The sequence below is a fragment of the Oncorhynchus keta genome, chromosome 6 (genome assembly GCF_023373465.1).
Source record: "Oncorhynchus keta strain PuntledgeMale-10-30-2019 chromosome 6, Oket_V2, whole genome shotgun sequence".
Classification (NCBI taxonomy): Eukaryota; Metazoa; Chordata; class Actinopteri; order Salmoniformes; family Salmonidae; genus Oncorhynchus; species Oncorhynchus keta.
In genome coordinates, this window is record NC_068426.1 from 14588338 (window position 1) to 14615580 (window position 27243).

A 27243-nucleotide genomic window follows, 5' to 3' on the forward strand; every position below is an offset into this window, starting at 1 on the left:
GAAGTTTGCCAATGGCTATCTGGATGATCCAGAGGGGGAATGGGAGAAGGTCATGTGGTCTGATGAGACAAAAATAGAGCTTTTTGGTCTAAACTCCACTCGCCGTGTTTGGAGGAAGAAGAAGGATGAGTACAACCCCAAGAACACCATCCCAACCGTGAAGCATGGAGGTGGAAACATCATTCTTTGGGGATGCTTTTCTGCAAAGGGGACAGGACGACTGCACCGTATTGAGGGGAGGATGGATGGGGCCATGTATCGCAAGATCTTGGCCAACAACCTCCTTCCCTCAGTAAGAGCATTGAAGATGAGTCGAGGCTGGGTCTTCCAGCATGACAACGACCTGAAACACACAGGCAGGGCAACTAAGGAGAAGCATCTCAAGGTCCTGGAGAGGCCTAACCAGTCTCCAGACCTGAACCCAATAGAAAATCTTTGAAGGGACCTGAAAGTCCGTATTGCCCAGCGACAGCCCCGAAACCTGAAGGATCTGGAGAAGGTCTATATGGAGGAGTGGGCCAAAATCCCTGCTGCAGTGTGTGCAAACCTGGTCAAGAACTACAGGAAACGTATGATCTCTGTAATTGCAAACAAATGTTTCTGTACCAAATATTAAGTTCTGCTTTTCTGATGTATCAAATACTTGTGTCATGCAATAAAATGCAAATTAATTACTTAAAAATCATGTGATTTTCTGGATTTTTGTTTTAGATTCCGTCTCTCACAGTTGAAATGTACCTATGATACAAATTACAGACATGCTTTGTAAGTAGGAAAACCTGCAAAATCATCAATGTTTCAAATACTTGTTCTCCCCACTGTATATATATATATATATATATATATATACAGTGCCTTGCAAAAGTATTCGGCACCCTTGATCTTTGCGACCTTTTGCCACATTTCAGGCTTCAAACATAAAGATATAAAACTGTATTTTTTTGTGAAGAATCAACAACAAGTGGCACACAATCATGAAGTGGAACGACATTTATTGGATATTTCAAACTTTTTTAACAAATCAAAAACTGAAAAATTGGGCGTGCAAAATTATTCAGCCCCCTTAAGTTAATACTTTGTAGCGCCACCTTTTGCTGCGATTACAGCTGTAAGTCGCTTGGGGTATGTCTCTATCAGTTTTGCACATTGAGAGACTGAAATGTTTTCCCATTCCTCCTTGCAAAACAGCTTCACAAAAAAATACAGTTTTATATCTTTATGTTTGAAGCCTGAAATTTGGCAAAAGGTCGCAAAGTTCAAGGGGGCCGGATACTTTCGCAAGGCACTGTATGTATCATATTTTCTGAATATAGACTTGCTTTTAATTATTTGTTACTTTTATTTCTTATTTTGTAGGTATTTTTCTTAACTTAATTGTTGGTTAAGGGTTTGTAAGCATTTCACTGTAAGGGCTACCTACACCTGTTGTATTCGGGCGCATGAGACAAATTGAATTTGATTTGATTTGACTTGATAAGCACACTTGGACTTAGAGTCTGCTAGTCAAACCCAGTTGTGTATTCATAATTCCCATCTAGGTCACATTAACACCTCTCACCTGCTCCACAGGCATACTCAACCATACAAAACACCACTGAGTAGCCAGTGGAATAAAAACACTGCAGCCTGAGTCATCGCAGAGCCTTATCGACGTATCATCGGTGATTATTATTATTCTGGATGTTATCAATGATGAAGATTAGTGAACAACCTCTTCCCTGTAGGGAACTCAAACCTTGGAACTGTTTGTACTGTAACTATTTGTCTGAACCTCTTGCGCTGAGAGGATTGCAAACATTCAAATGGTTGATGAAATAGATACATCCAGTCCTCTCCGCCTCTGTCTAACCTCACACTCTATAACCTATTCGCATTGTGATTATAACTGTTAATGTGCCTCGATTAAGGACTTAATGTGGAGTGGAAAAGTTTAGCCTGATGTCACACACCTCCCAGAAACCATGTTTCCCCAACCTGCTCAGCTCACCTACAAAGCTCATCCCTGGCACAGTAGCCCTGCAGGCTGAGGCAGTTGGGTTTGCTGTCTCTCTCCTCATAGGAACACGACGGTACGATGGTCTTCCGCCGGCGCTCCCCACAGAGGGCATCAGAGCAGGGACAGAATAGCAGGGCGAAGCTGTACTCCTCTGGTACCCGCTCCAGGAAGCGCCGCAGTGCCCGGTGGCACTTCTGTCTGTTACAGCTGCCGTCGGAGCCCGGAGCCCGCTTGGTGCAGGCTACAACATACTCCGACCTCAGAGAACCACACTTCTCATACAGACCACAGTCCTGGGCTGCTTTCAGACACTGGTTCTGCCCATCCAGAGGAAAAGAGGAGGCTGGGTGGAGGGAGGAGTGGTAGGGTGAGGAGAGGAAGAAAACAGAGAGGAGAATGGAGGAAGGTGGGGGTTTGGAAAAAGGGGGCAATGAATAAGAGAGAAAGGAAGACAAAATCATGAAATACATGATTCTGGACATCCCAGACTGTCCTAGTCATTCTTCAGAGAGGAGGCAGATGTTCCAATAAGAGCGAGCTGTGTCGTGACGGGTGTGAAGCAGTACCTGCCATGATGGAGGCCATGCGTGACATCTCTATGTGCCTCACAAACTCCACCTCCAGATCTTCATACGGAGACACCTCGTACTCATTATACACTGCAGCAACAACACAAAGACATTCAAGAGAAAAACATCTCACATACACAGAGATACAATGAAACACATGAAAATACAAAAAACACACACAGTGAAACTCACCAGCGAATCTGACGGTCCAGTAGACCCTGAGGCACAGCTCCTCCCGGCGGGAGCCACGCTGGCACTTGCAGGCCTGGAGGGGGCGGTACTGCTGCAGGGCGCTCTGGGCCTCCAGACACTCCCCCCGGGCGTCTGGGCCCAGGGGCGACACGGCCTCCTCAGCAGCACAGTACTCCAGCACCCTGTACACTGCCGTACAGTCCTGATCCTGTACACAGCCTCGCTCAGCCTCCTGACAGTCTATGGAGCCTGACAGCACGCTGCCTGGAAGAGGTGGAGGATGGGGAACATGATTATAGTTGGTCACCGGTGGTCCTGACCAGTTATAGATGGAGTCGAGTGACAGTGTACAAAACACTTTAGAGTATTGATTATGTTCTGTGAAGAACTGACAGCCCCATCAGTTGTCAGGATAAAGGTCAGGCAGAGTCACAGACTGAAGAGGTTAAGTAAAAGAGTGGATAGCAACGTTGTTTAATTCACAACTGTTCAGTTAAGGGGAACTTCAATTCAGCTCATTCATGGTAGTATTGAAAAATGTTACTTACTTACTTGGCAAATGCAGCTTTTTCCCAGATGGTTTTAAAGGTCCGACTAGAAATGGGATCCGGATTTGCAGCCATATCCTCATTCAACATGTTATTCAGACTCTTTCTCTCTCTTGCTCACACCCACACATACCTGCAAACAAACAAACCATGTATATAGCTATAGGCCCACACACACACACACACACTAAGGGGCATCCTGATTAAATGGTCACACGCTTCAATTAAGCCCATGCTGGCTGGGAGCGCACAGTACAGCTGAAATCAGATTCCAGTGGCGTGTGGTTACAATCACAGACGCCCCATGAGGTCCACATCTCAATCGGGCAGGAGACACATCAAAACCAGAGGGATACGGTCCGTCATTGCAGGCAGGGGACCCTTGCAGATGAGACTGGCAAGGCTAGCGCTTAAACTCTGGATCTCCCACCAAGATACAGGACCACGAGCCATGTAACATTATATGGTAATGAGATCCACAATGTAAGTGTAACGGATCATATTAACGACACCAAGCACTTAAATACATTAATATTAAACTAACTGCAAAATGTGCATTTTTATGAACATCTAAAATGCCATATACATCCTAATGAAGCACAGTCAATGGAATAAATCACATGCATTCTAAGCTCATTTGATAGGTTGGGGAATATGGAGTCCTGTGGGGCAGCCAGCATGTTCATACAGATGAGAGCGCTGCCCTTTTCAAAGTCTTCCGGTTACAGAGAGAAGTTATTGAATAAATTGAAACGTGAAGAACATTAATTCCCAAAGAGTTTAACTCGTCAATTTGGAGAAGACATTGTTATTGTTGTCTTTTAGCTACTGCCATGTTCATGTCCCCGTGAAAAATGTGGTGGATGAGGAGTATTAGGAGATGTGGCACACACACACACACACACACACACACACACACCTCATAATAAGGTAGAATCACAGAAAAGCAGGCATGGCCCCCGGCTTAGGTTGTGCAATTAAACAGCCTGCCAGTAATCTCCATTATGGACAGTGGTTTGTTCATTACTCTCCACTCCAGCATGTACGCTCCCTAAGGCTGACCAGGCCCAAGATAGACACCATCAGAGGGCCTATCTTAATACACAAACACATCATTACAACCCATATCAGGTACAGACCAGCTCGGGTAAATCTTGTCAGCCAGAGAAGTGATAATTATGATAATGACTTGAGCGTTCTTTATTGACACAATGATGAACAGTCGCCACGCTACATTGGGCAGTTTCACTGACGACAAAATGGGTGGAGGGAGGGAGGGGTGTGATGGGGGAAAGGTAAGGCGTAAGAGGAAAGGACTGAACATCTTAAGAGTGAGGAGAAGAGATGAATACCTGTGATATGTAAGGCTTAATGCGCTCTATTGATTTCTCAGTGGGGCGAGTTATAGAATTTGTGAGGCAAAGCTGATGGCTTTCTAGCTCAGTGACCCGCTTGAGGTTAATGTCATAAGAGCAGCCACAAACCACATATCAACACATACACTGTTCCACATCATTTGAAGTTCACACACATTTATTTATTCATCCATTCTTACCCATACACAGTAAGTTAAACACACAAAAAAAACTACACTGACTAGTCACAGAGGGATCCTACTCCTCCTCTGTTCCTCTGGTGATGTAGAGGTTAATCCAGGAGCTGCAGTGTCTACCTCCACTCCCATCCCCCAGGTTCTCTCATTTGTTGACTTCTGCAACCGTAAAAGCCTTGGTTTCATGCATGTTAACATTATAAGCCTCCTCCCTAAGTTTGTTCTATTCACTGCCCTAGCACACTCCACCAATCCGGATGTCCTAGCAGTGTCTGAATCCTGGCTTAGGAAGAACACCAAAAACCTTGACATTTCCATTCCTAACTATAACATTTTCCGACAAGATAGAACTACCAAAGGGGGCGGTGTTGCAATTTACTGCAAAGATAACCTGCAGAGTTCTGTCTTACTATCCAGGTCTGTACCCAAACAATTTGAGCTTCTACTTCTAAAAATTAACCTTTCCAGAACAAGTCTCTCACCGTTGCCGCTTGCTATAGACCACCCTCTGCTCCCAGCTGTGCCCTCGACACCATACGTGATTTGATTGCCCCCCATCTATCTTCTGAGCTTGTGCTGCTAGGTGACCTAAACTGGGACATGCTTAACACCCCAGCCACCCTGCAATCTAAGCTTGATGCCCTCAATCTCACACAATTTATCAATGAACCTACCAGATATTACCACAAATCCGTAAACACGGGCACCCTCATAGATATCATCCTAACTAACTCACCCTCCAAATACACCTCTCAGCGATCACTGCCTCATTGCCTGCATCCGTAATGGGTCTGCGAGCAAACGACCACCCCTCATCACTGTCAAACGCTCCCTAAAAAACTTCTGCGAGCAGGCCTTTCTAATCGACCTGGCCGGGGTATCCTGGAATGACATTGACCTCATCCCGACAGTAGAGGATGCCTGGTTATTCTTTAAAAGTGCCTTCCTCACCATCTTAAATAGGCATGCTTTACTCCCTTATTTGACCTAATTTGCACTCCCTGTATATATACTTTGTTTTTCTTTTTTTTCTACTGTATTATTGACTGTATGTTTTGTTCATTCCCATGTGTAACTCTGTGTTGTTTATTGTTGTATGTGTCGAACTGCTATGCTTTATCTTGGCCAGGTCGCAGTTGCAAATGAGAACTTGTTCTCAACTAGCCTACCTGGTTAAATAAAGGTGAAATAAATTAAATAACAATTGAAAAGGGGAGTAGTTCTGCAACCCGTGGATTCCACCATCTAGCTTCTCTTGTCTACAACAATTCCTTAGGAGGCATTTTGGTAACCATTTTGGAAACATGGAGACACTGGAGGAGTTTCAGGATCTAATATGCTCAGTGCACATCAGCCTTGTTAATAATAATAACTGCTACAAACATACGGTGAAAGAGAAACAAAATGAAAGAAATTCGCCCAACTTTAGTGAACTCTGTAAAGTGGTGATGATGACAAACATGTTGGGAGGGTCCACTTCAGAGGTTCCCACTCCCAGGGTTGACATATCACAGGGCTACAAGGTCGGCCCAGTATGAGTTTTCAATAACAACTCTTTGTCGTGGGGAAAGACATAGATATACAATAATGAGCAGAACAAGCAGGCCTTCCTCCTATAGCAAGCCTTCAAATACCTAGGGTGAGTTGAGTTATTTTCTTTCAAAAATAAAAGCAAAGTAAAGTCATTAAACCTGTAGACATATACACAAAGGTAGATAATTTGTTTTGTCTTTTTGACCTGAACCATAAGGACGTTGAAAAATGATTGAATGAAAAAGAAAACAGCATCCTGAAATCACCGATCATTCATTTTATTTTACAGGCAAAGCCAAGATGGCCTATTTGCTTATTCATACCGACAAAGAAAGACGGGAAGGATAAAGATAAGAGGGACAGAGATAAGAGGAAGGGTAAAAAGATAATTACTCCTTTACTTTGTGTTCCTACCGGTCTTTAAAAAAGGGGGAGGAAATATGCATTGATTAGTCAGATGAAAAGAAACATGAAAATACATCTACTGGGATTTGTGGAAGTTGGTTTTGTGCTCTTGTAAGTGTTATACATACAAGACTTGTTGTTTTAATAAGACTGGCCAAGACATTACAGCAGCCCTTGATAGGGCAGGGAATGTAAGGTGCATCTTGTTGGGGGGGTCATACATAGCCAAATACTGGCACACACTCACAAGAGCACACAAATACTCACCTAGGCCTAATCTGTGAGCAGTGTGTGATGTGCACAAATACATACACGCAAAGATGGCAAAACATCTCTCAGAAAACACCTGACGCACAAACACATACAAATGCAAGACACACACACAAGGTACACACACACACACAGCCACTCTGGGCTACCCTCCCAACCATGGATAGAGCTCTGTGCCATCTGCTCCTGGAGTTCTAAATCAAGGTTATCAACAAAATACACATGCAAACGTTCCCTCTATCGACTGAATGCCTGACTGACTGTATGTCTTTTTCTCTCTACTGGTTAACTCATTTTCAAACATCTGAGTTTATTGGTTTACACATCATGTCAACATTACTGCCAGCTGCCACCCAGTTTGTGACTCAGTGGTGTCCAAGAAGTCTTTGATGGCACTCTTTAAAGGTGACATCATTTTGTGTATCAATCTCCAGAGATTAGTGCATATTGTACATGGCTCCTGGTAGCGTGCAGTGAAGTAATCGTATCACAGTGTGTGTGTGTGCGCGCCCCACCAAACCAAGATGTCCTGTCTGCGATAGACAAAGGGGTTTACGGATGGGATTTTTAGTCACTACGGCTGCGTTTAGACCGGCAGCCCAATTCAGATGTTTTTTTAAACAAATTGGTCTTTTGATCCATCAGATCAGCTCAGGAAAATATCTAATCTTTAAAGATCTGATGTGATTGGTCAAAAGACCAATTGGTGGGAAAAAAAAGATCAGAATTGGCCTGCCTGTATGAATGCAGTCAGATTACTGTTTAACAACAACAACAAATAGATACAAAGGAAGTCCTCATCGGATACGATGAACACACACTGCTGCTGCTGCTTATGTTAGTCTACTCTTCTGTAACAGGTTTGACTTTAAGAGATAGACAAGACACACTTACAGTATGTTGTTGTGGTGTTATTCTGTGTACTGAGGTGGTAGTGTTGCTGTGGTGTTATTCTGACGGTGTACTGAGGTGGTAGTGTTGTTGTGGTGTTATTCTGTGTACTGAGGTGGTAGTGTTGCTGTGGTGTTATTCTGACGGTGTACTGAGGTGGTAGTGTTGCTGTGGTGTTATTCTGACTGTGTACTGAGGTGGTAGTGTTGTTGTGGTGTTATTCTGACGGTGTACTGAGGTGGTAGTGTTGTTGTGGTGTTATTCTGACGGTGTACTGAGGTGGTAGTGTTGTTGTGGTGTTATTCTGACTGTACTGAGGTGGTAGTGTTGTTGTGGTGTTATTCTGACTGTACTGAGGTGGTAGTGTTGCTGTGGTGTTATTCTAACGCTGTACTGAGGTGGTAGTGTTGCTGTGGTGTTATTCTAACGCTGTACTGAGGTGGTAGTGTTGCTGTGGTGTTATTCTAATGCTGTACTGAGGTGGTAGTGTTGCTGTGGTGTTATTCTAACGCTGTACTGAGGTGGTAGTGTTGCTGTGGTGTTATTCTAACGCTGTACTGAGGTGGTAGTGTTGTTGTGGTGTTATTCTGACTGTGTACTGAGGTGGTAGTGTTGTTGTGGTGTTATTCTGACGGTGTACTGAGGTGGTAGTGTTGCTGTGGTGTTATTCTGTGTACTGAGGTGGTAGTGTTGCTGTGGTGTTATTCTGTGTACTGAGGTGGTAGTGTTGCTGTGGTGTTATTCTGACTGTGTACTGAGGTGGTAGTGTTGTTGTGGTGTTATTCTGACGGTGTACTGAGGTGGTAGTGTTGTTGTGGTGTTATTCTGACGGTGTACTGAGGTGGTAGTGTTGTTGTGGTGTTATTCTGACTGTGTACTGAGGTGGTATTGTTGTTGTGGTGTTATACTGACTGTACTGAGGTGGTAGTGTTGTTGTGGTGTTATTCTGACAGTGTACTGAGGTGGTAGTGATGTTGTGTTGTTGTTCTGACTGTACTGAGGTGGTAGTGTTGTTGTGTTGTTATTCTGACTGTGTACTGAGGTGGTAGTGTTGTTGTGGTGTTATTCTGACAGTGTACTGAGGTGGTAGTGTTGTTGTGGTGTTATTCTGACTGTGTACTGAGGTGGTAGTGTTGCTGTGGTGTTATTCTGACGGTGTACTGAGGTGGTAGTGTTGTTGTGGTGTTATTCTGACTGTGTACTGAGGTGGTAGTGTTGTTGTGGTGTTATTCTGACTGTGTACTGAGGTGGTATTGTTGTTGTGGTGTTATACTGACTGTACTGCGGTGGTAGTGTTGTTGTGGTGTTATTCTGACAGTGTACTGAGGTGGTAGTGTTGCTGTGGTGTTATTCTGATGGTGTACTGAGGTGGTAGTGTTGCTGTGGTATTATTCTGTGTACTGAGGTGGTAGTGTTGTTGTGGTGTTATTCTGACGGTGTACTGAGGTGGTAGTGTTGTTATGGTGTTATTCTGACAGTGTACTGAGGTGGTAGTGTTGTTGTGGTGTTATTCTGACAGTGTACTGAGGTGGTAGTGTTGTTGTGGTGTTATTCTGACTGTACTGAGGTGGTAGTGTTGCTGTGGTGTTATTCTGACAGTGTACTGAGGTGGTAGTGTTGCTGTGGTGTTATTCTGACAGTGTACTGAGGTGGTAGTGTTGCTGTGGTGTTATTCTGACTGTGTACTGAGGTGGTAGTGTTGTTGTGGTGTTATTCTGACTGTACTGAGGTGGTAGTGTTGCTGTGGTGTTATTCTGACAGTGTACTGAGGTGGTAGTGTTGCTGTGGTGTTATTCTGTGTACTGAGGTGGTAGTGTTGCTGTGGTGTTATTCTGACTGTGTACTGGGGTGGTATTGTTGTTGTGGTGTTATTCTGACTGTACTGAGGTGGTAGTGTTGCTGTGGTGTTATTCTGATGGTGTACTGAGGTGGTAGTGTTGCTGTGGTATTATTCTGTGTACTGAGGTGGTAGTGTTGTTGTGGTGTTATTCTGACAGTGTACTGAGGTGGTAGTGTTGTTGTGGTGTTATTCTGACAGTGTACTGAGGTGGTAGTGTTGTTGTGGTGTTATTCTGACTGTACTGAGGTGGTAGTGTTGCTGTGGTGTTATTCTGACAGTGTACTGAGGTGGTAGTGTTGCTGTGGTGTTATTCTGACAGTGTACTGAGGTGGTAGTGTTGCTGTGGTGTTATTCTGTGTACTGAGGTGGTAGTGTTGCTGTGGTGTTATTCTGTGTACTGAGGTGGTAGTGTTGCTGTGGTGTTATTCTGACTGTGTACTGAGGTGGTATTGTTGTTGTGGTGTTATTCTGACTGTACTGAGGTGGTAGTGTTGCTGTGGTGTTATTCTGTGTACTGAGGTGGTAGTGTTGCTGTGGTGTTATTCTGACTGTGTACTGAGGTGGTAGTGTTGTTGTGGTGTTATTCTGACGGTGTACTGAGGTGGTAGTGTTGTTGTGGTGTTATTCTGACGGTGTACTGAGGTGGTAGTGTTGTTGTGGTGTTATTCTGACTGTGTACTGAGGTGGTATTGTTGTTGTGGTGTTATACTGACTGTACTGAGGTGGTAGTGTTGTTGTGGTGTTATTCTGACAGTGTACTGAGGTGGTAGTGATGTTGTGTTGTTGTTCTGACTGTACTGAGGTGGTAGTGTTGTTGTGGTGTTATTCTGACTGTACTGAGGTGGTAGTGTTGTTGTGGTGTTATTCTGACTGTACTGAGGTGGTAGTGTTGTTGTGGTGTTATTCTGACTGTGTACTGAGGTGGTAGTGTTGTTGTGGTGTTATTCTGACAGTGTACTGAGGTGGTAGTGATGTTGTGTTGTTGTTCTGACTGTACTGACTGTACTTTTATTTAACCTTTCATTTTGACAGGGAGTTGATGCTGAGACCAAGGTCTCTTTTCCAGATAAGCGATATACAGCACCACAATGCACATCAAAATACAATATACTCATTAAAACTACACATTCATATACACAATAAAATCAACATTATTATACACAACACAAGAAAAGCAAACATAATCATAAAAAACTGACACATATTTCAGTAAAAATATCCCCTAAGTGTATTGTCGATCATTCCAAACATAAGGTACAAGGAAGATTCCTTTGGTGTCTTGGTGTCTGGAGAGGAAGGTGTGTCCAAAGTTAACCAACCCTGTGAACGCGTTTGGTAACTTGTCATTTCAAATCTTAACAGTGATGTTAGGGAAGTCTGAAGTTTGTGGAGCAGGACTTTGTAAACAAAGGTGGTAGTGTTGTGAGGTTATTCTTTATTTTAATTCTTGTTCTTTTTACCCTTTTTCATGGTATCCAATTGGTAGTTACAATCTTGTCTCATCACAGCAACTCCCGTACGGACTCAGGAGAGGCGAAGGTTGAGAGCCGTGCGTCATCCGAAACACAACCCAACCAAGCCGCACTGCTTCTTGACACAATGCCCACTTAACTCGGAAGCCAGCCGCACCAATGTGTCAGAGGAAACACCGTGCACCTGGCGACCATGTCAGCGTGCACTGCGCCCGGCCCGCCACAGGAGTTGCTAGTGCGCGATGGGACAAGGACATCCCTGCCGGCCAAACCCTCCCCTAACCCGGACGATGCTGGTCCAATTGTGCGCCGCCCCATGGACTCAAACCAGGATCTCTCGTGGCACAGCTTCACTGTGATGCAGAGCCTTAGACCACTGCTCCACTCCAGAGGCCCCACATTACAACTCGGTTAACCGTATTGGAGCGAACTTGCGTATGGTGTTTGCATTTTACACCAGTGACCCGGGTTTGCACCCCACTCCCACTGTTTGCTATATTGGCGTCAGAAGTGGGATGGTGGCCATGGCCAATGGGAATGCACAGCCCGGGATGTATGTGGGGGCTGAGTTTAGTTGAAGCACGGTGACGTGCCTTCCCGTTTGGAGGGATTCTAAGTTTGATTCTAGCATACTTCTAACTTTATTATATTGATCTCAGAGTAGGGTAGTGACTGATTTCCACATCAAAGAATCATGACAATGACAACATGGTTTATTGTTCAAGACTAATTGTAATCATTCCAAGAGAAACGTCCTGAACAAACACAGCAATTTGAATACTCTGAAATATGTGAATGTTGAAGGGATGTGATTTATGATGATTTATTGGGTCATTATAATGCATTCTTCACCGGGCTGTATTTATAGCCACAATCTAAACGATCAGTCTGGCAAGCGCCTGATAGCAGTGCTACCAAGTAAGTTTGTTTTGGGGTGGCAGGTAGTAGTGGTTAAGCGCATTGGGCCAGTAACCAAAAGGTTGCTGGTTCAAATCCACAAGGTGGAAGGCAAGGCAGTTAACCCCAACAACTGCACCCCTGCTCCCCCTCTCTGATTCAGAGGGGTTGAGTTAAATGCGGAAGACACATTTCGGTTGAATGCATTAGGTTGTGCAACTGACTAGGTATCCCCTTTCTCTTTAAGTCACAATACAATAAGAGCAGGCCTCATGGCCTCATGGCAGAATGCAGTTAAATTGTTTTATAAACTGGGTGGTTCGAGCCCTGAATGCTGATTGGCTGAAAGTCGTGGTATATCAGACCATATACCATGGGTATGACAAAACATGTTGGTAACAAGGTTATAATATAGCAATAAGGCACCTCTGGGTTTGTGATATATGGCCAATATACCACGGCTAAGGGCAGTGTCCTAGCACTCCGCGTTGCTTCATACATAACATATTTGCCATATACCACATCCCCTCGGGCCTTATTGCTTAATTATATCAGCCTTCTGGCTCACACCTTTGTGAGAATTTGTCTTGGAAGAGCAAGCCAGTGGTTTTTCCAATAAATCACAATTAACTAAGGTAGGTGTATAATGTTGATATCTATCTGGTATCTATCTAGATCAGTAAAACAACGCCATGAAAACAAGACAGAAAAGCAGGGTAAAACAGTTCAAGGATGAGGCAGAACACTTGTTCCTGTGTGGTTGTTTAAGGATAAGGGCAGGATAAACCTTCAAAATGATGTCATCGAGCTATGGTCATAACTATATCTATAACCATAGATCAGCCCATCTCGCTCTCTCGCATGCCTTGATTTAAGTGCTTCCGTTTCAGGTACAGTCTTGGTATGAAAGATGACGTTTTATAGGACCAGCAATTAAATACATAGCTCATGTCACCAATAGAAAGAGGGGACACATACATGAGTTTCCTAGACATGGAATATGCTAAATTAAAATGAGCACAATAGTGAATGCAATTTTGTATAGGCATCATGAACGTGAAACTAAGGACAACCCTTTATGCAATTCTTAAGTGACTTACAATTTCCTTTAAAAAAACAAACATGTAACACTTATCCATATTGCTCCTAAAAAGAGTACAAATGATAAAGCTTATTGATATATATATATATATATATATATATATGGGCTTAAATTAAATTGATATTGGTTTAGCTAAGACTACTGTAAATGATTCATATCGTCTTACTATAAAGGATGGTCGATACTCTAGCCAGGCCTGCATTGTTAAAAAGTCAAGTAAAACCATTGTAGCCTATTTAACGTTTGGTCTCATCCAATGAGTGCTTTCTGAACCATTGACCTGCTATATTTGGAAATAGAAGCACCGCAATTATGATCTCTGGAGATCCCTTAGAAAAAATAAGTGCCCTGACCGACTGTCCATCGGTAGAACCCCTATATTCGAAAGTGACAGACAACCAGAAATTGTGTTAATTAAAGACTTTTACAGCGTAACAGTTTAGGAGAGACTGGATTTTCTCAACGAGGTGCACATTGAAGTGCAAAATGCGCTGTGTATTTTTTTATCAATTCAGAATACACAAGTACAAGATGGAGAAAAAAAACTATTTGTGGCTGAGTGTGTCGAATTTCGCTTACCATGACTGAGGACATTCAAAAGTATTCCAAGGACAATCATCATGCACGGCATCAGGTAAGATAGGTCGGGAGTTGGGGAATTCGTAGAGGTACTTGGTCCTCGCGCTCACTGACCCACCGCCTGCAACATCCAGCCACACCGCGTTTGTCCCAGGATCGACTGAAACAAGGTAGCCGATACTTGCAAATGTGTGACAATTCCTAAACCTGGACTCGCAGGAATGCAGTGATTGCAGTTGTCACGTGTTTTTTTTAAGAGAGGGTGGCAGTACAATAAATTACATGTATATTTTGATTAGCCTGCAGTGGTCAAGAATACTCAAAAACCCGTGCAAGCGTTCCGTGGTCTTGTGTTACCACCAATTTAGAAAAATGTCCCTCCAAAGTTTCTAGAAGCTGTCAAGCGACACAGAGGCCAGTCCACTTGAATTCGTTTTGAATAATTATCAATTGCACTTGTGTCGCCTTGCGTCGTCGGTCCGTAGTTGCGGTTGCAAGAGTTGAAAATAGATTAGTCAGACTGCATGGCGCATCTCAAACATCAAGCAGTGTTGTGATTGGCCCCCAAGTATATGTAATACACAGACAGAAAAAGTGTGAATAGCCATACCCCGATGTGCAGCCTGGTCTCATAGACTAGACGTAATATAGTAAATGTAAATCCGGGACACTCAAATGTGTATGATATGTTACATTTGGTATGGTTGCATGAGACAGATTGTCACTTAAGGCAAAAACTAAAGTAGGGTGGTTGGTCAAGGTGGGCGTATAACAGGAACATCTAGCAACCCAAAGGTTGGGAGTTTGAATCTCACCAGACAACTTTAGCATTTTATCAACTACTTTCTACATTGCAACTACTTAGCATGTTAGCTAACCCTTCCCCTAACCCCAACTATTTTGCCCAATGGTGAAAAGTACTTAAGTAAAAAAATACTTTAAAGTACTACTTCAGTCATTTTTTGGGATAACTGTACTTTATTATTTATATTTTTTTACAACTTTTACTTTACTACATTCCTAAAGAAAATAATGTACTGTTTACTCCTTACATTTTCCTTGACACCCAAAAGTACTAGTAACATTTTGAATGCTTAGCAGGATAGGAAAATTGTCTAATTCATGCACTTATCAAGAGAACATCCCTGGTCATCCCTATTGCCTCTGATCTGGCAGATTCACTAAACACAAATGCTTTGTTTGTAAATGAGTTCTGAGTGTTGAAGTGTGCCCCTGGCTATTCATAAAAAAATATTTTAAAAATCAAGAAAATCATGCCGTCTGGTTTGCTTAATAAGGAATTTGAAATTATTTATACTTTTACTTTTGATACTTAAGTATATTTTAGCGATTACATTTAATTTTGTTCTGAAGTACATTTAAAACCAAATACTTTTACTCAAGTAGTATTTTACTGGGTGACTTTCACTTTTATTTGAGTCATTATCTTAAAGATACACTTCTTGTTAATCCAGCTGCTGTCAGATTTCAAAAAGGCTTTACGGCGAAAGCAAACCATGCTCTTATCTGAGGATAGCACCCCATAAAACAAAGACAATCATAATTCAACGCACCAGGCACGACACGAAACCCAGAAATTAAGATATAATTCATGCCTTACCTTTGACAAGCTTCTTGTTGGCACTCCAATATGTCCTATAAACATCACAAATGGTCCTTTTGTTTGATTAATTCCATCGTTATATATATCCAAAATGTCAATTTATTTGGCTCGTTTGATCCAGAAAAACACTGGTTCCAACTCGCGCCACATGACTTCAAAATATCTCATAAGTTACCTGTAATCATTGTCCATTGCTGCGGCTCAGAGTATTGAATCCAATAGCTTCAATGACTGGGGACGGGGGGACGACACATCACCAAATTCACCAAGAATGCATTACATAGTATGAAGAAACAACACTCAGAGCCACAGCTCTATACTACTTGCCAAACAGAGAACCGAGACGATATATTCATTTTTGAGGTGTGATTGACATGGGGTATGGGAGTTTCCATAGGTGGTTTTTGACAATTTCTTTGGATTCTTCTGGAATGTCTAGCTCATTGTTAGAAAAAAGTATGGTCCAAATCAGATGTTAGGTACTATAATAATTGAATATTATATGAATCCTATAAATTAAAAATGGCCAATCTGGGCACAAGGAATTATCTTAATTTCACAGAGAAAGTTATATTTCAACAAAAAAAATGTTGCAGGAATGATAATCTTATTGGTTTCTAACAGAAACGATTTCAGAACAATCTGAGATGAAGGGTGTGTAAATACTTTTTCTTGTGCTTTTTGAGGTGGAACTACCATACAGGATTATCACACCACTGCCACCAATCAACTAGTGATTGAGGTTTAACAGCAAGAGCAGGGCTTGAACCTCTTGGCAGAGGCCATAGTAAAATCTTACATACGGGATGTCTACAATTATTACAAACATGATGGCCTTCTCTATTGAAATGTAATTAGACCCTGCAGAAAAAAAGAAAAAACTAGCAAAATGTAGTCAGCTATTAGGTTGGATTTCCTCTCACTGTTAGCAGGTGGGCTTTTCAACTGGGCTTCCTGCATATTGTGCTGATGGACAACTAATCTCTCTATCACCGCCACAGTAATAATGCCACTTTAATAAAATGGAATGGATCATTTCCCTTTCCCTACTGCTCCATTCTGGACTGCAGGGCATGTGGACCAGGGATTAAGCAACTCTCAAAATCCATTGGCTCAGTGGAACTCAGCTTGTATATTCCATACATTACACTATGCCAAAAAGCACTATTAGACAGACAGTCATGGTAGCCTTCAGGATGATTTTGTTGAGCAGGTGGCTTTTGAAAGCTGCATCTTGAGACCCCCAATTGGACAAAGGTTGATAACATGCGATTTCATAATTGACAATCCTTTCCACCAATATCCTCATCTCCCCACTCAACAAGGCCGTCCTATGACTGCCTAGCCTGGGACTCGGAGTTGTTGCTGCCAGTGACTTTTGGCAGCAATCAGGGATCGGAGTATGTAGGCAGCCCCATAGGTGGTATTAAAAACCCACAAAAAGTTCTGACTGCCAAAAGGCCCACCACTCCAACAGCCAGCACCACTTCATTCCTCCTGGGACAGGACTGAAGTCTGAATCATGGCCATTCCCACCCTATCCGCTTTCAGCATAGCCAGATCCCACTTTCTGGGGCCTGTGAAATCCCACAGTTCCGCATTACAGCTGCTGTGCAAAGAAGAGGGGGAGGAGCTTTTAACAGAGAGGGGCATAGAGTTAACCCAGCTGTGTTGGGGGAGGAATCACAGCTGCAAACTAGACACACCTGCAGCACTGGCAGGGAGGGAACAGGACTAAGCATATTCACACAACAAAGCTTCTTCAAAAATACCACTCAAGATTTCTCTATTATGTTATGGTTTCTACAGTCCAGGGACCATTTCATATGATACCCATTAAAATAGTTACATTTTGTTGTGTTTTTTAATTATAAATCATTGTTAATGTAGCAATTACATTTTCAACTACCTGACAATCAAAACATTAAAAACATAGTTATTTAACAAATATTAAACCTAACCTCCAAGGTCATTCACCCTGGTAAAAAAAAAAGGTATTATTCAGAACAGTTCAAATAAAATCATTATTCATGATCCAATAATAATACAAATATATATCCATGATTGACACTGGAAATAATGCCACCCTTTCTGCGCTACAAGGTGGAAATGAAATGAAAACCATATCAAAAGCTGAAAAATGAAAGCCCTTAACCGGTGGACTCTACTGTAATTAAAATATACTACAGTGAGATTAGTGGATTACATATCCTGTTCAACTGGCAGGCAGTAATGAATATGCATGGACAGTGTTGTTATTATTCATGGCCATCCAAAGAAAATAGACAAAACTAGGCAGCAGTGATCATATGCACAGTTTCCATGGCAGCATATGAAAAAAGGTTATATTTGGAAAGTTAACAAAAACAACAACAAAAAGCCAATTTATCACATATGTTCTTTTGACAAAGATAATTAAATTGACAATCTCTAGGTCACCGTTTTGACTCAGCTGTCCCTCGGAGTGGCTGTTCTTCTCCTGCCTGCCCCCCCAACAACATGACTGCCTCAGAGTTTGACGAGAGTTTGAATGTGGTGGCGTCTGCGGCGCTCCTCTGCCAAGGCTCTGCTGTGTGTGCGGCACCGCAGAAGCTCCTCTCTGTGGTCCTCGTGGTGCATTGGGCAGTAGGCCTGGGGCTCACAGTGCTCCTGACAGACGAGACCAGGGGAGTGAGAAATAAACTGACTACAGCCTAGCCCAACAGACCACAGTCCATTTCTGTATTGTCAGGTCCATACCTGGTGAGAGTGGTAAAAGTCTCTGTAGCCACCCTTGAGGACATAGAGCTCAGGGTAGAGCAGGGCTGGGTACTCGTTCATACTGCGGTCCACACTGCGCAGGAGGTGACACCTACAGAGTGAGACGGACACTCATGAGGAAGGACTTAATCTCAAATGGTATACATGCAGAAAAGTCTAATTTCACTCACACTCTCTCACACACACACACACACACACACACACGACTGAAAGGTCTGCATGGCTCACGTTCTGGGTGCTCTTTCAGAGGAGAATTCACAGTGCAGCACTAGCACAAGCCTCTTATCAGGAGAGTGGGCTTTTAGCCTCTGGGATAGCAATTGATCCACTGCCTTGTCTGTGTTGGGAAGGCTCAGCGCCCCCTGCAGGTGAAGTCAGGGATAACACTACCTCAGAAGAACACACTCAGTACCATCTCCCACATTGAGATAAAAAGTCAGAACTGTCCAGGGACTTATTCTGTTCATCTCTCACCTTAATGTGTCCTCCCTGATACTCATATGGGTAGCGGCAGTCAACCACAACAAAATACTCAACCAAACAGCTGAACTTCCCTTCCAGAAGAGCACTCATCTGGGACAATGAGAGAATTGCATTTTTTGTTGTTAATATAATTGCTCTTCCTGTAACATGCACTGTTTGGCACACTACATATCATTGGGCTTACTGTGTCAACCGTGATGTACTTCAAGCCTTGATGTCTCCCTGTCACAGTGGGTAGGGCATGCACCTAAAATGCAACAGTAATTTTGTTTTGTGAAACTGTTTTTAGTGTGTATAACTAACTAGTTGTAGTCTCAATATACTACCTTGCTGAAGTCTCCAATGAGTTCTGCATTGATCCCATCCCCACCCAGCTGCTGCTCCACATCACACAAAGAGTGGGTCCTCTTATGCAGGTGGTGCTAGTGAGCGGAATACGAGTCAGAAAAGAAACTACCTTCACAACCCTCCTTCCCCCACCCCTTCTACCTTCACAACCCTCCTTCCCCCACCCCTTCACAACCCTCCTTCCCCCACCCCTTCTACCTTCACAACCTTCCCTCCCCCACCCCTTCTACCTTCACAACCTTCCCTTACCCACAACCACCACCCCTTCTATCTTCACAACCCTCCTTCCCCCACCCCTTCTACCTTCACAACCCTCCCTTCCCAACCACCCCTACCTTCACAACCCCCACTTCCCAACCCCCTCTACCTTCACAACCCCCACTTCCCAACCCCCTCTACCTTCACAACCCCCACCCCTTCTACCTTCAAAACCCTCCTTCCCCCACCCCTTCTACCTTCACAACCCTCCCTTCCCAACCCCCACCCCTTCTACCTTCACAACCCTCCTTCCCCCACCCCTTCTACCTTAAACCCTCCTTCCCCCACCCCTACCTTACCAACCCTCTTCCCTCCCTCCCTACCACTGCTTTCACAACCCTCCTCCCCTACCAATATACAGCGTAGCACTCCTGACCCACCCTTACCTTCCTATCATTGTTGATTCCAGCCCCTTGGTCTCCCTCTCCCTGGCCCACCTCCTCTGAGACGGCGGAGAAGGTGCAGTGTCGTTTGATTGGCCGGGGGTTGGCTGGGGAGGGGGAGGTGGAGGTGCGTTTCAGTGGACGTGCCAACCGCTCTGGCATGGAAGGGGATCGGAAGAGACGGCGTCCCCCCTGGCGACACACTGAAACCTAGTGAAGGTACATGTCCTGTTACTCCTCGCACCCAAGTAAAGTTCAAACCAACTGCAGGTTTGTGGATGTGAGAAGAGGAGACTTACAGAGGAGAGATCCACTTCCTGGTTCATGAGGGGATCAGACAGCAACTGTGCCATGCTACATGACATGGCAACAGCAATAGAACCCTGGGGGAGAGAATGGACATGAGGAAAGGGCAGGGCAGTGGAGATATTCAAAATAAAGAAAGGAGTCATGTTGTAAGACAGAAAAAAAACATAAGTAGTAGTAGGAAGCATTAAAGATGTCGCAACCGAGATTGAACCATGCATTGAATACAGGAGCAGGAGTCACACTGGTGCAGACCTCGCTGCATGAACCGTTCAGTGACATGGATTAACAGAATGGGACAAGAGGTAAAGACGTCCGTCTCTGAGACCCAAATCACCTCATCAGTTTCCTGCTCCAGGATTTCCATGAATCCATCTGCATCCCCTGGGGAGTGCTGGGTTCGGGAGGGAGGTGCAGGGAAGATGGGGCTCCCCAGGGCACAGGGCTCACCGTCACCTTGGAGCTGGGAGTCTGGAGCAGGCAGCAAACACTCTGGCTTGCCTTGCGCTCTCTGCCCTGGGGCCACCTAAACATTTTTTTTTTAAACACAGCAATGCAGTAATTGTAATTCAGGTGAGAGAGAGAGAGTATGCGTTGAGTAAGTCCTCAAAAAACACATCCACATGCAATTCTCTGTTACATGCAACAAGAGGTAGTCTCTAGAAAGACAGGTTGCCTCCCACAATGTTACCAATGAATGTTCCCGCATAGTGCTGTTACTCTAGGTCTGGAAGTCACATGGCTATACAAGAGCAAGAAGTGAAGAAAATTGAGCAATCACATACTGTCATCTAGTGGCCATAATCGAAAAAGCCACAAAGGGCACTGAGCTGTCACTAGACACTTTTTATTTAACTATGCAAGTCCGTTAAGAACAAATTCTTATTTACAATGACAGCCTACCGGGGAAGAATGGGTTAACTGCCTTGTTCAGGGGCAGAATGACAGATTTTTACCTTATCAGCTCAGGTTTTTGATCCAGCAACCTTTTGGTTACTGGCCCAATGCTCTAACCACTTGGCTACCTGCCGCCCCCTTTATTGATTTCAAAAATCTTGTACAGTATATGCCCTTGAGAGGTGCAATGACTGATGGCACAATTGAAATAGGGTATTGTAGTAGAATAAACTGGACAGCATTTGCATGTGAATATAAGTTAATCATAAATAACCCTGAATGTGAAAATACATCCGCTCACATTCTCCTTGTTACTGAATGGACGTTCACTGGGGTGAAGCTTTGGACTGCTACACAGCAATCTGGGCTAAGAGACAGAAGAAAGAGTGTGTTAATTAAACTCACACTGAGATAATCATACAAAACCCATTGATATGGAGAGTAAATCTAGTCTGTTCTTTACCAGGAAGGACCGCAACGTCTTCATGCGACTGTTCCAGGGAACAAAGGAGAACATTACTTTGGATGATGCAGGTAGCAACACAGTACCACTGTCATCCACAGGGCCCACGGGGAGCAGTTACTCATCCCTCCACAAATGATAACAATTATATTTGTGTTTCCAGAATGTTTGGAGCACGGGGCTTGCAATGCCAGGTTTGTGGGTTCAACTCCCGGGGCCACCCATACGTAGAATGTGTGCATGCATGACTAAGTCACTTTGGATAAAAGTGTCTGCTAAATGGCATTTTTATTTTAAAAACAGGCTTCAAGTTAGTGTTCTTGAAGGTGAGAGGAATAAGTCTGGTACCTTGGTGCAGGGGAGTCCAAGGCCACTGGAGAAGTAGGCTTGTCTGCAAACCAGCAGGAAATTATGTGCAAATAAAAATGGTGAGGACGGAGTGAAAACAATATGTTGCGATGAGCTCAAAAATGCAATGACAATCAAAGACAAACAAAAGTTTAAAAGCAGTGTCAACTGAAATTAAAAATGGTGCAAAAAGAAGCTGAAACTGAAAAGCCTCTGCGACAGTACCTCGCTAAATTGGTGGGGAGAATATGCATTGCACACCAGCATAGATAAAATAGTCACACTGAACTTCTACTCAGTCAAGAGGAGCCTGGTTCCTCCCAAGGTTTCCCCCTGGGTTGTTTTGTTATTATGAATGAATATACCTACAGTATGTAAAAAGCATTGCTCACCTTTGTGTGGTGATCCCTGTGCAGCAGCATCGTCTACACTCCCACTGCTGAGGTTGGACAGGTCCAGACATCTCCGAGGAGTGTCACTGAGTAATGCATAAGATACACATGGGTAAATATAGTAGTATAAAGGCCATGGGTGTGGTTTACTTCTGCAAGGCATTTTGGACTCTCAATCCTTGCCTAATCTTATTCACAATCCATGTAAACATGGCACATGATCATGGGAGAGTATGAGTGTCCGGTAGCTTTTCCCTCAAGTGTCAGATAGCCACCCACACTTGAAATCAGTTAGCCAACTAATGTAGTTCGAGGATAATAGCTTTTACCCTGTGTGAAAGGCGCGGAGTCCCGTAAAGCAGTTGGCGAGTTCTGACATTGGGGAGGCATGGTAGTCCGGTGAGTGAGGGCCAGGCATAGATAAACTGTAACCATCCATCGGTAGGCTTCGTGAGAGGGGGGAAACACATTATGTTGTGAGCTAAATATTTTCATTAGAGCAGGAGCAGACCTACATCAGTTAAACGTAGATAGATACTGAGTGATGTAGTTAGCTACCGTTAGCTAGCTAGCTACTGTAGATTTATGTTGTCGAGCTAGCTAGAGATTATTAGCGCGCTACTATAGCTTACTCATCATGACACAATTATTACATAAAACGTTAGTTATGTTATATAACCAAAAATGATATATAATATATTTAGCTAAATAACTTACGATTCAACAATATCCGTAGCTGAAGAGAGTAGACAAATGGATTTTAAATGTGTCACCAAAGAAACAACCAATGGCATGGCATCAAACGTCACTTCCGTGTTGCCGACTCATCGATTTGTCAGTGAAAATCACTCATCATCATCAAATCAAAAATGTGTCAAGCAAAAAGTTTTACAATGTAATGTTATAAGCTAATGGTAAAAATATGCATAGGTCATTTCAGGCAGTGCTGTCCAATCTCGAAAAGGTGCAGTCTTGTTAGAGACTGTCACAAAAGAAGCAATAGACTCTCATTCTAAAATATAAATGCAACATGTAGTGTTGGTCCCATGTTTCATGAGCTGAAATAAAATATCCCAGAAATGTTCCATATGAACAACAACAAAAAGCTTATTTTTCTGAAATTCTGCAAGCAAATTTGTTAACATCCCTGTTAGTGAGCATTTCTCCTTTTCCAAGATAATCCATCCGCCTGACAGGTGTGGCATATCAAGAAGCTGATTAACCAGCGTTAATCATTACTCAGGTGCACCTTGTGCTGGGAACAATAAAAAGCCACTTTAAAATGTGCAGTTTTGTCCCACAACACAATGCCCCAGATATCTCAAGTTTTGAGGGAGCATGCAATTGGTATGCAGACAGCAGGAATGTACACTGGAGCTGTTACCAGAGATTTGAATGTTCATTAACTTCCATAAGCAGCCTCCAATGTAATTTTAGAGATTTCGGCAGTACGTCTAACCGGCCTCACAACCGCAGACCACGTGTAACCACGCCAGCCCAGTACCTCCACATCCGACTTCTTCACCTAATCGTCTGAGACCAGCCACCCGGGCAGCTGATGAAACTGTGGTTTTGCACAACTGAAGAATTTCTACACAAACTGTCAGAAACCGTCTCAGGGAAGATCATCTGCGTTATCATCTTCTTCACCAGAGTCTTGACCTGACTGCAGTTCAGCGTTGTAACCGACTTCAGTGGGCAAATGCTCACCTTCGATGGCTTCTGGCATGCTGGAGAAGTGTGCTCTTCATGGATGAATCCTGGTTGCATTTTATTGATGGCAATATGAATGCACAGAGATATCGTGACAAGATCCTGAGGCCCATTGTTGTGACATTCATCTGCCGCCATCAGCTCATGTTTCAGCATGATAATGCCTTGCCCCATGTCACAAGGATCTGTACACAATTCCTGGAAGCTGAACATGTCCCAGTTCTTCCATGGCCTGCATACTCACCAGACATGTCACCCATTGAGCATGTTTGGTATGCTCTGAATCTACGTGTATGACAGTGTGTTCCAGTTCCCGCCAATATCCAGCAACTTCCCACAGCCAAAAGGAATGGGACACCATTCCACAGGCCACAATCAACAACCTGATCAACTCTATGTGAAGGAGATGTGTCGCGCTGCATGAGTCAAATGGCGGTCACACCAGATAACTGGTTTTCTAATCCACGCACCTACCATTTTTTAAGGCATCTGTGACCAACAGATGCATATCTGTAATCTCAGTCATGTGAAATCCATAGATTAGAGGCTAATTCATTTATTTCAGTTGATTGATTTCCTTATATGAACTGTAACTCAGTAAAATATTTGAAACTGTCGCATGAAACTGTTGCATTTATATATTTTTTCAGTGTAATACTGTGGGTAGAAATCTCTACATCAAGGATGAGCAACTTTGATGGGGGTGGGGGCCACAAAACATCCTACATATTTTGCCATGGGGTGTAGAGAAAATGTTGCTATTTATAAGCTACATTGTAGTGTGCTGCAATTCCACATTTGCCATCAAAAGGGGAGCACGGGCCACCAGCCGCACATCCCTACTCTCAACTCTAGCAGGAAGGAAAGGTTCAGGTAGGGCTAGATTCTGGTCCTCAAATCCAATTAAATTGAATTTGTCAAATACTTCAAAAACAACAGGTGTAGACTAACAGTGAAATGCTAACTTATGGGTTCTTTTTCAACAATGCAGAGTTAAAGATTTTTTTTTTTTTTTAAATAGAAATAATGACAAGGAATAAATACACAGTGAATAACGAATAACACTGACGAGTAAAACATAACATGAACATATACAGGGAGTACCAGTACAGAGTTGATGTGCAGGGGTACGAGGTAATAACATGACTAAATACAGGGAGTACCAGTACAGAGTTGATGTACAGGGGTACGAGGTAATAACATGACTAAATACAGGGAGTACCAGTACAGAGTTGATGTACTGGGGTATGATGTAATAACATGACTATATACAGGGAGTACCAGTACAGAGTTGATGTACAGGGGTATGATGTAATTGAGGTAGCTATGTACATATAGGTAGGGTTAAAGTTACTTGGCAACAGGATAGATAAGACAGTGGCAGCAGTAGGTGGCCATTTGATTAGCTATTTAGCAGTCTTATTTAACAGTCTTATGGCTTGGGTGTGGAAGCTGTTCAGGGTCCTGTTGTTTACAGACTTGATGCACTGGTACTGCTTGCCATGCGTTATCAGAGACAAGAGTCTATGGCTTGGGTAGCTGGAATCTTTGACCATTTGTTTAGGCCTTCTTCTGACACCACCTGGCATAGAGGTCTTGGGTGGCAGGGAGCTCGGCCACAGTGATGTACTGGGCCTTACTCACCACACTCTGTAGTGGCTTGCAGTAGCCTGACCAAGCGGTGATGCAGCTAGTCAAGATGATCTCAATGGTGCAGTTGTAGAACTTTTTAAGGATTTGAGGGCCCATGCCAAATCTTTTCAGCCTCCTGAGGTTGGAAGAGACGCTGTCGTGCCCTCTTCACAACTGTGTGGGTGTGTGCGGACCATGTTAATTCCTTATTTATGTGGACACCGAGGAACTTGAAGCTCTCTACTTGCTCCACTACAGCCCCATTGATGTGGATGGGAGTGTGCTCGCCCCTCCGTTTTGTGTAGTCCACAATCAACTCATTTGTCTTGCTGACTTTGAGGGAGAGGTTGTTGTCCTGGCCTCCTCCCTATAGCCTGTCTCATCATCATCATCATCTGTGAGCAGTCCTACCACTGTTGTGTGGTCAGCAAACTTGATGATTAATTATGGGTGGGTCTTAGGGGGCCTTGTCTGCCCTACTGTATCTTCTTGCCCATCCAAATAAAATATTGAAATATTGATCATTTATTTGACCACGCCAACAGAAAGACGCATTAATTTTAGTTTAAGTATCCGACCGAGCGAAACAGCTCCCCTCTGTCTCAGTATGTGTAGACCATATCTGGCCAGAACAAGTCAGTTGAATGAGCCGTTGATTTCCATAGGCGGGCACGTTTTTCACTTTTTTTGTTGATGGGTGTTGTAGTAAAGACCAGGCAAGCTCGTGAATTTCAAGTTTGGAAAAGTTTACAATTTATCCTACCATTTCTAACGATCTGAGTGCCAGTTATGATTATTTTTATATATTTTTTTTATTTCACCTTTATTTAACCAGGTAGGCAAGTTGAGAACAAGTTCTCTTTTACAATTGCGACCTGGCCAAGATAAAGCAAAGCAGTTCGACAGATACAACGACACAGAGTTACACATGGAGTAAAACAAACATACAGTATAAACAAGTCTATATACAATGTGAGCAAATGAGGTGAGAAGGGAGGTAAAGGCAAAAAAGGCCATGGTGGCAAAGTAAATACAATATAGCAAGTAAAACACTGGAATGGTAGTTTTGCAATGGAAGAATGTGCAAAGTAGAAATAAAAATAATGGGGTGCAAACGAGCAAAATTAATTAATTAATTAAATACAGTTGGGAAAGAGGTAGTTGTTTGGGCTAAATTATAGGTGGTGTCACGCCCTGGTCGAAGTATTTTGTGTTTATCTGCATGTATTGGGTCAGGCCAGGGTGTGGCATGGGTTTTTTGTATGTGGTGTGTATATATTGGGATTGTAGCTAGTGGGGTGATCTAGCAAAGTCTATGGCTGTCTGAAGTAGTTCTCAATCAGAGGCAGGTGTTTATCGTTGTCTCTGATTGGGAACCATATTTAGGCAGCCATATTCTTTGAGTTTGTTGTGGGTGATTGTCCTTAGTGTCCTTGTTCCTGTCTGTGATAGGTTTCACTAGTATAGGCTGTTTCGGTTTTCGTTACGTTTTTGTGGTGTTTGTATTTTAGATTCGTGTTACGTTTTTGTTCATTAAACATGGATTGCAATCTACACGCTGCGTTTTGGTCCGACTCTCCTTCACCACACCTAGAAAACCGTTACAGGTGGGCTGAAATGTACAGGTGCAGTAATCTGTGAGCTGCTCTGACAGTTGGTGCTTAAAGCTAGTGAGGGAGATAAGTGTTTCCAGTTTCAGAGATTTTTGTAGTTCGTTCCAGTCATTGGCAGCAGAGAACTCGTCTGTGTAGAGGTGGATCAGAGACTCACCAGCAGCAAGAGCGACCTCA

General features: G+C 43.3%; 2 protein-coding genes across 2 annotated transcripts in view; both read right to left on the reverse strand.

Moving 5' to 3' along the window:
* Positions 1 to 14418, reverse strand: part of LOC118385008 (GDNF family receptor alpha-4-like) — a 30231-nt gene extending 15813 nt beyond the window's left edge. The window contains exons 1-4 of the mRNA XM_035771780.2: positions 13847 to 14418; positions 2758 to 3021; positions 2563 to 2655; positions 1988 to 2339 (exon numbers count right to left, since the gene is read on the reverse strand). Of these exons, the coding sequence (XP_035627673.1) occupies positions 1988 to 2339; positions 2563 to 2655; positions 2758 to 3021; positions 13847 to 13898 (761 nt within the window). The 5' untranslated portion in view covers positions 13899 to 14418. The remainder of the gene's footprint in view (positions 1 to 1987; positions 2340 to 2562; positions 2656 to 2757; positions 3022 to 13846) is intronic.
* A 2897-nt stretch (positions 14419 to 17315) lies between these two features.
* LOC118385009 (M-phase inducer phosphatase 1-B-like) lies at positions 17316 to 23264 on the reverse strand. Its single transcript, XM_035771781.2, has 15 exons — positions 22826 to 23264; positions 22438 to 22554; positions 22109 to 22194; positions 21717 to 21759; positions 21369 to 21396; positions 21207 to 21272; positions 20346 to 20534; positions 20002 to 20085; positions 19706 to 19912; positions 19040 to 19135; positions 18898 to 18960; positions 18705 to 18803; positions 18459 to 18592; positions 18210 to 18321; positions 17316 to 18119 (listed from the first exon to the last, which is right to left on the reverse strand). Exons 1-15 carry the CDS (start codon positions 22900 to 22902, stop codon positions 17979 to 17981), a joined length of 1542 nt encoding a protein of 513 aa, XP_035627674.1. The 5' UTR covers positions 22903 to 23264; the 3' UTR covers positions 17316 to 17978.
* Positions 23265 to 27243: the final 3979 nt, after the last annotated feature.

Bases quoted from the DNA above. Each gene is read 5' to 3' on its own strand.
- LOC118385009 (XM_035771781.2), bottom strand. From the start codon at position 22,902: ATGCCATTGGTTGTTTCTTTGGTGACACATTTAAAATCCATTTGTCTA. The intron at 20,086-20,345 runs GTGATTTGGGTC...TCTCTCCCCCAG, and splicing joins TGGAGCAGGAAACTGATGAG to GGTTCTATTGCTGTTGCCAT. The intron at 18,961-19,039 runs GTAGTATATTGA...GTTGCATTTTAG, and splicing joins TCATTGGAGACTTCAGCAAG to GTGCATGCCCTACCCACTGT.